Source organism: Quercus robur, chromosome 5, assembly GCF_932294415.1.
Source record: "Quercus robur chromosome 5, dhQueRobu3.1, whole genome shotgun sequence".
NCBI lineage: Eukaryota > Viridiplantae > Streptophyta > Magnoliopsida > Fagales > Fagaceae > Quercus > Quercus robur.
This window is the reverse complement of record NC_065538.1, coordinates 4,373,570-4,380,799: the sequence shown is the minus strand read 5'-3', so window position 1 is coordinate 4,380,799 and position 7,230 is coordinate 4,373,570. Positions and strand designations below refer to the sequence as shown.

General features: G+C 37.2%; 1 protein-coding gene across 1 annotated transcript; it reads left to right on the top strand.

The window, feature by feature from the left end:
• The first annotated feature begins 373 nt into the window (after positions 1 to 373).
• Positions 374 to 4,563, top strand: LOC126724896 (probable disease resistance protein RF9). The gene is made up of 2 exons (XM_050429324.1): positions 374 to 4,039; positions 4,147 to 4,563. Exon 1 carries the CDS (start codon positions 391 to 393, stop codon positions 3,982 to 3,984), a length of 3,594 nt encoding a protein of 1,197 aa, XP_050285281.1. The 5' UTR covers positions 374 to 390; the 3' UTR covers positions 3,985 to 4,039; positions 4,147 to 4,563.
• Positions 4,564 to 7,230: the final 2,667 nt, after the last annotated feature.

Below are 7,230 nucleotides of genomic sequence, written 5' to 3'. Positions count from 1 at the left end.
TTCTTTTTTCTTTTTTGTGCTTATCTCCAGCCCCTCTAACTTGAAATCCTGAGTCCGACCCTGCGATATATATATATATATATATATATATATAGTGACATCCGTGAAGGGTGGTTGTTCCTCAAGCCAAATTTGCCTTGCCTCCTAGTTTTGGGATTGGTCATGGTTCACGTATTCTATTATGAATCTAGGAAGCTTGGTAATTCCTCAAACCATATCTGCCTTCCCTCCCAGTTTTGGAATTGTTTATGGTTCACGAATTCTATTATTCCAAGTCATTAATGATCACTTTTGGACCATGTAATGGGGCTTTTCTTTCCATTAAAGGAAGTGTGTAATTTCATTAAGCTTTGTTTGGTGTACCAAGTAAAAAACAAGAACAGAGCACCCATGGAAACTTCACCTGTAATATCCATAATTTCTAATGCCTATGTTCTTGATTTGTTCATATTCCTCATAATCATCGGGTGTGGGTACATTGTCATCATTTTTCTTAGTTGTTTATTTCTTCCATGGGTGAAGAATCGTTACCGGCGTCTTAGAAAGAATATCAAGCTCTTGGAAGCTATCATAAAAGATGTAGAAGAGGTTTTGGAATCCGGGAGAAAAATAGATGAGAAACCCAATCAACTTCGGGATTCTCAACTGAAACCAGGAACCATTGTACAACTAAGTGATGCTGATAGAGATTGGGTGGATGAAACCAAAGCCGTGGTTCACAAGGTACAGGGTTACGAGGAATCCTACCGAACACTGACTGAAACAAGAGAATCTCAGAAATCGATTTACTCTGTTGTCAGGAATTTCATGAGAACTTGTGCCAACCAGGCTGAGTTGGGTTCGTGCAACGCTGAAATAACTGATCAAATTCGTAAGACTCGACCCGGAATTTGTAAATCATTAGAGCGGTCAAGGTCTATTGTTCGAAGCTTGCAGGACAGACCAATAGAGGAAGACAACTCTTCGCTTTATCTTCCTGAGCCAAAACCAGGTGTCTCTATTGCAAGGAAATTAAAATTTCTGATGGCTAAGAATCCAAACTTAGTGACTGACAAGCAAAAGGAAATAGAGTACTCCATCAAGTTGCCACAGCAGCTACTGCATGCTTTCCTGCAAGATTTAGCAGGGATTCCAAAGGAAAGTGAAACGGCAAAGGCTTGGGTGGATGAAGCCGTGGATATCATCAGCGACCTGCACAATGCAATCGATAGCATAATGAAAACTGCAGATCGAATGAGATGGTTTCCGTATATTGGTAATTGGTGGGCGAGGCGTCAGTTCAAGAAGAGCTTTAGCAACATCAAGAAACGGCTTTGGGACCTCTTTTATAAAAAGGTTCTATTTGACTTCACATTCATCAGAAGAGTTGCACCGAAAGCTGTCCATCGCTCGCCAAAACAGAAGACTCAGGCCATAACCGATGACAAGGAAATTTTAAATCTTCTGGACAAGTTTCGCAAGCAGATCAATCAGGAACAACTCATGGTAGCTTCTCAATTAGAAGAGCTACCTGATTATTTTGATGATGTGAACCAACTTCTCATAGATGCAAAAGCAGTTCAAGAAGGCATGTCCAATTCAATAAAAGAATGGAATAATCAAATGAAGATCATTGTGAAAGATGCAATGAGTTGTATCTCTTTATCAGCCTCACAAAGGAGAAACCGTAGTTTTCAAAAGGAGACAGATCTCTGGCAAAACTTCTCTGCAGAAAATGATTTATTCGTGGAAGCTCTCAGACTTCTTTCCATAAGCATAAGGGTATGTCGCATTGAATTGAGGGAGGACACAATCTCAGTGGTCGGCTTGGAAGATGATGTACAAGAAATTGTCTCGCGGCTAACCACTGAAACTGAGCCTTTCTCCACACTTCCCATTGTGGGGATGGAAGGCATAGGTAAGACAACTCTTGCAAAGGTGGTTTATAACCATAAAGCTATTCAGAAACATTTTCCTTTCAGATATTGGGTGGCTCTACCTGATATGGTGGACTATAATAAGGATTTACTCCTAAAAAGATTAGGAAAAAATATCCTGCCGAATCATAGGAAAGGGAAGGAAAAAGAGTACTCATTCAAGGAGGTGAATTATTTCTTGAAGCCCAAAAGGTACCTTCTAGTTCTAGACAGAGTCTCTAACAAGGAAATTTGGGATACTCTAAAAGAAGCATTCCAGGATTGTGAAAATGGGAGTAGAATTTTGCTCATCACAAGAGACAATAGTGTAGCTTCACATGCTGACCGAAGCAGCACCCCATACCGACTTCAACTACGAACCAATGGTGAGAGCTGGGATTTATTTACCCAGATGGTGCGCTTTCAGCCTGAACCTTCTCAGCCTGATCAAATCTTTTCAAAATGGAAAAAACTCGCAAATGAAGTTGTAAAAAGATGTGGAGGCTTGCCACTTACCATCTTAAGTTATGGGTATCTATTGTCCGGGCAAAAAGTGACGATTAAGGACTTGACAAGGGTGCTGGACCATGTCAGTCCTTACCAAACACCATGGTTGGAAAACTTTGAAAGACATGAAAAAGACTTGTTTCTGGATCCACGTCTACCTAAATGTTATTCTTACTTTGCACAGTTCCCCAGAGACTCTGAAATTGCTTCAAGGAGATTAGTCGCTTTGTGGGTTGCAGAAGGGTTGGTACAACAGAAGGATGATAAGCAAGAGCCTCTTGAATCTGTTGCCATTGCAAAGAAGTTTTTGCAAGAGTTGATAAGGCGTAACTTGGTTCAAGTAGGGGAAAGAAAGCAGAATGGGAAGGTCAAGACATGTATCTTCCCTGATACTCTACGAGAACTCTGGTTGCGAGAGAAAAAAATTTCGGACTTTGATGTGTATGTAATTGGTTCAACGAATTCTAGAATGCAAGCCTACAAAAATCCCAGGTCCATCCTCTGCTTTGATACTCAAGAAGGAACTGGAGAAGATGTAGGTACCACCCTTCGTAACGGCATTGCAAGTGGGCATTTCTTACAATTAAAGGTACTTGATCTTGAACAAGTGTGTAGGCCTCAATTGCCTGACACTATATGGAAATTAATTCAGTTAACGTATCTAGGGTTAAGGTGGACTTACCTAGAGAACATCCCATCATCAATTGGCAACTTAGTGAACCTTGAAACTTTGGATGTCAATCATACTTATATCCGCACTCTCCCCAGTACAATAGGGAAATTGCAGAAGCTTCAAAATTTGTACATGGGTGAGATTTGTCGAGGCAAAATTGGGCAAGGACGAAACGAGAAATTTCCGCCAAATCTCCAAATACTGCGGGGTGCATTTGTAGATAAGGAGTCCTTCGGGTCAGGCGGGCATATGCTCACTCCTCATAAGGACAGCCCTATGAAGCATTTCCTCAGTGGGTTGAAAAACCTTAGGAGATTGGAATTGGCGTTCCAGTTAGACTTGTCACAGCAAAAACAATTGACAGATAGTTTTGCTGTGGAACTGAAGGGCCTTCGAACATTGATGTTGAAATCAATTGATGAAATGGGCCGACCTCAAGATCTACATGTGAATCACTTGTCAGGACTCGTCAATCTCTCAAGTATTTATTTATTTGGTAAATTAAAGAATCCATCCATCATCATAAACGTTACCGGACTCCCTCAAAGCTTGACTGAGCTTACCTTATCAGCCTCTGGAATTTCAGATGATCCAATGCCAGAGTTAGAGAAGCTTTCCAAGCTTAAATCCCTCTGTTTCTACTCAGGTTCTTATACTGGGAAAACCATGGTTTGCTCTATGGGAGGCTTTACCCAGCTTGAAGTTCTGAAATTCTGGATGCTTCATGAACTGGAAGAATGGATTGTGGAGGAACAAGCAATGCGGAGACTCAAGAAGTTGGAGATTCGGTCCTGCAAGAATTTGAAGGTCTCCACTGGGTTGAAGCATCTAAAGACTATTCGTGAATTGAAGGTAAAAGATATGCCAGTGGAATTCACAGAATGTATTAACGAAATCATCCCATTTTAATTGTGGATAATCACAAGTCAATGCTTCATCGAACTCAAGCTTTAATCGACCTGAGGTTGTCTTTCTTAATCTTTCTCTGTTCGACTTTTCCTTTTGGTTTTTTAGTCCTTTAAACTAATCAATGAATCATCATGATCTTGACACTGCAACTTGCAACTACAGATTTATCATTCCTTTCGTAACTCATCTGGCCGTGAGAAACTATGTGCGCTTTGGACAAAAACCAGCAGAACTGTTTTGAGATGATGTCTTAATCAACTCTTTGGGTCACCGTCCATAAGGTACTCTTTACTATTATTTCTTATGTTTCACTTGTTTCTAAGGTATTTTTGATCAATAAAGTCACATGATTGACATGCAAATGACTCTAATAAATCGTACACTCTGTTACAAACAAAGTGCTACTGTGTAATTAAAAAAAAAAAAAGGTGCTACTATCTCTGTTGTTTCTATTTTATCTGATGAATAATATGTAATAGACTAATAGTCATATGCTTGCCATGCAAATGACTAAGAATAATATTTTACCCTTTGTCGCAAACGAAATGCTACTGTCTGAGTGTATATTCTTTTATTGGGTGTGGGGTTATTATATGTTCTCTCTGGACAGATGTATCTGTTTGCGACTAATGTACTTTGATGATTTTTCTTGTATAATTATTCGGTTTATTGTGCTAATTGTACCTTTCCCTAAATAAGACAAGTAGTTATGTTATTCGTTTGTTATTTCCAATCACAAAACGGCTTTTGCTTTACAAACTGAGGTGAAACAACAATTATTCTTGTGCACCAATTTACTAATTAAAGGATGAAAGAAAATTTTGAACTTGATCATCATATTGTAATGTTAACATTGTGTAGTAGATTGAGAGTGGAATCATATGATGAGGTGAGCAATTCAAATATACAAGACTATAAAACAGACCTCGAAGTTCATGACAGAGATAGCATGTTTGATCATGCATTTTGAAAGTTCAAGGAGTTATAAGTGTAATTGAGGTGATAGTTAGGGATGAAAAATTGTGATCTGCCCTAAATTCAAACCCATAATTATATTGACCAAATGCCTGGGCAATTATTATTACAAAAATTATGTTTAATAGAGTGATATGTTTGAATTTAATTGGGCAATGTACTATGCTATATTGCACAACATACTATTGTGCATCTTAGGAAGGGACAGCTACTCAAAAAAAAAAGAAAAAAAAAGAAACTCACTGTATATATTGTAAACTAACATACCAATTTTGGGATGGCCATGGACCTTTAGGTTAGGTATACCCAAACCCAACTCGAAAATTTTACTCGTGGATACTCAATTCCAATACCTGATTAGCATCTGTACCTATTTGTTACTCTGATTTTTTACATATTGATATTTGTACCCAAACCGAACCCAATTTTTAGGGCCTTTAATTATTATTATTATTATTATTATTTGCAATGATGGAATTTTAAATTGACAAAAAGGGAAAGAAAAATACTTTTCTATTGGCATTATTTTTAATGATTATATCCTAATGCTAATGCTAAATTACAGGGTTGTGACTAAAGCTATCTATTTCTTTTCCCATTAAATGAAAGCCATGAGATTTTTTGCAGAGTGGTGTTGTGCTTCTTAATCGTGCTTGGTCTTTTGACAAATGTCTAATCTTGCTACAAAAGTTTAATGGAGAAAAAAAAAATGGTATTTGTTAGGTGTGTGTTGAGGGAGTAATTTTAGAATCCACAGTTAAGTTTGGTTAGTCACTGAGTATTAGTAGGGAAGTAGTTCCTATAATTGTGCTTAATATTATCCAAAACTAGCACATCATCCACTAATTGGAATATCTTTTTGTTTTAATGAGAAACTGTCACATCATCCACTAATTAAATAAAATGTGAAGATTAAACTAACGACCACTTGCTATTGTATATTTAAAACAAAAAGACACCTCCAATTAAAAAAGTATTAAAGATAAGCCAAACCGTTCAAATAAAAGCAACATAATATTTATCCAAAATATTATATTTGCAACTAATAAATTGGCTGTTGTCTCTGCTAAAGAAGCAACGACCAACCATGAGAATTTATTACCTTTATTCTAGCCAAAAGAAATGCACTACAGATCACTGAAGTAGCGCAAGTCCAGCCCAAAACCAAGCACAGTGTTGTATACTGACAGATTTAAACTTGTAACTGACTCTTGTATTCGAAAACCTTCCTATTGTAAACTTTCTTGTACAAATATGAATGTAAAACCAATCACTCCTAGTACTGTGGAGAATTCATTCCAAATATTTGTTCTCTGATTGTTTTTATCTACTATTTCTCTTTTCTTTTTGCTTTATTCTTTAGATATGATCACAAGGAGGCACAAAAACCGGTCTGGGTAAAAAGCCTAAAGGGGCTAATATAGGCTAAATAAAAGGTATAATTTTCTTTTTTCTTTATTTTTAATATTCAAATATATTATTTTTTAAATAAAATGGATTGGACTTGGTAGAACACTTTTATAAACCTGAACAGCACTTCCCCTTCCCTGCTATACTCTATCATTGCCAAAATTTATGGCAACCAAACGCTGTATTTTTAAATAACATACATAGCATTTTCAACAAAAATTTAGCAGAAATTTTATTTTTAAACATATATATATATATATTTAAAATTTAATCTTTATGGAACAGGTTCGGGTAATACCCATATCCAACCTGAAAATTTGGATTTTTACCGAAACCCGGCCCATTCTCTTTACCCTGACAATTCAGGTAATATCTGAATGTTTCATGTAGGGTCGGGTACTCATTACTTACTGGATTTGGCCGTCCCTATGCGCATTCATGCATGAGCACTGAGTAGACACGATGCAATGAAAAATGTGTTAACTCGGTAATAAAGAATGAGTCAACTAGGATTGTTGTTACAAATGAAATTTGGAGGTGCGGTCTTTCTTCTTCTTTTTTTTTGCTGAGTAAATACTTTATTTCTCACAAAACAAACAGATACAATTTAGATTGGGCCTGTGACCATCTCGATCCAAAACTTGACAAATCAAAGGCGACAGATTAGAGATGGGTACTGGCCCATTCCAATTCAAAATGGCAGCCCATCCAGCTAACAGATGAGCTGCTTCATTACCTTCTCTACAAACAAAAGAAAAATTTACATTATCAAAACCTTTAGCTAAATACAAAATATCCTCCACCACAGACTTAATGCTCCAATGAGGCGCTGCCACTTGATTTCTCAGAGGCTCAATAACA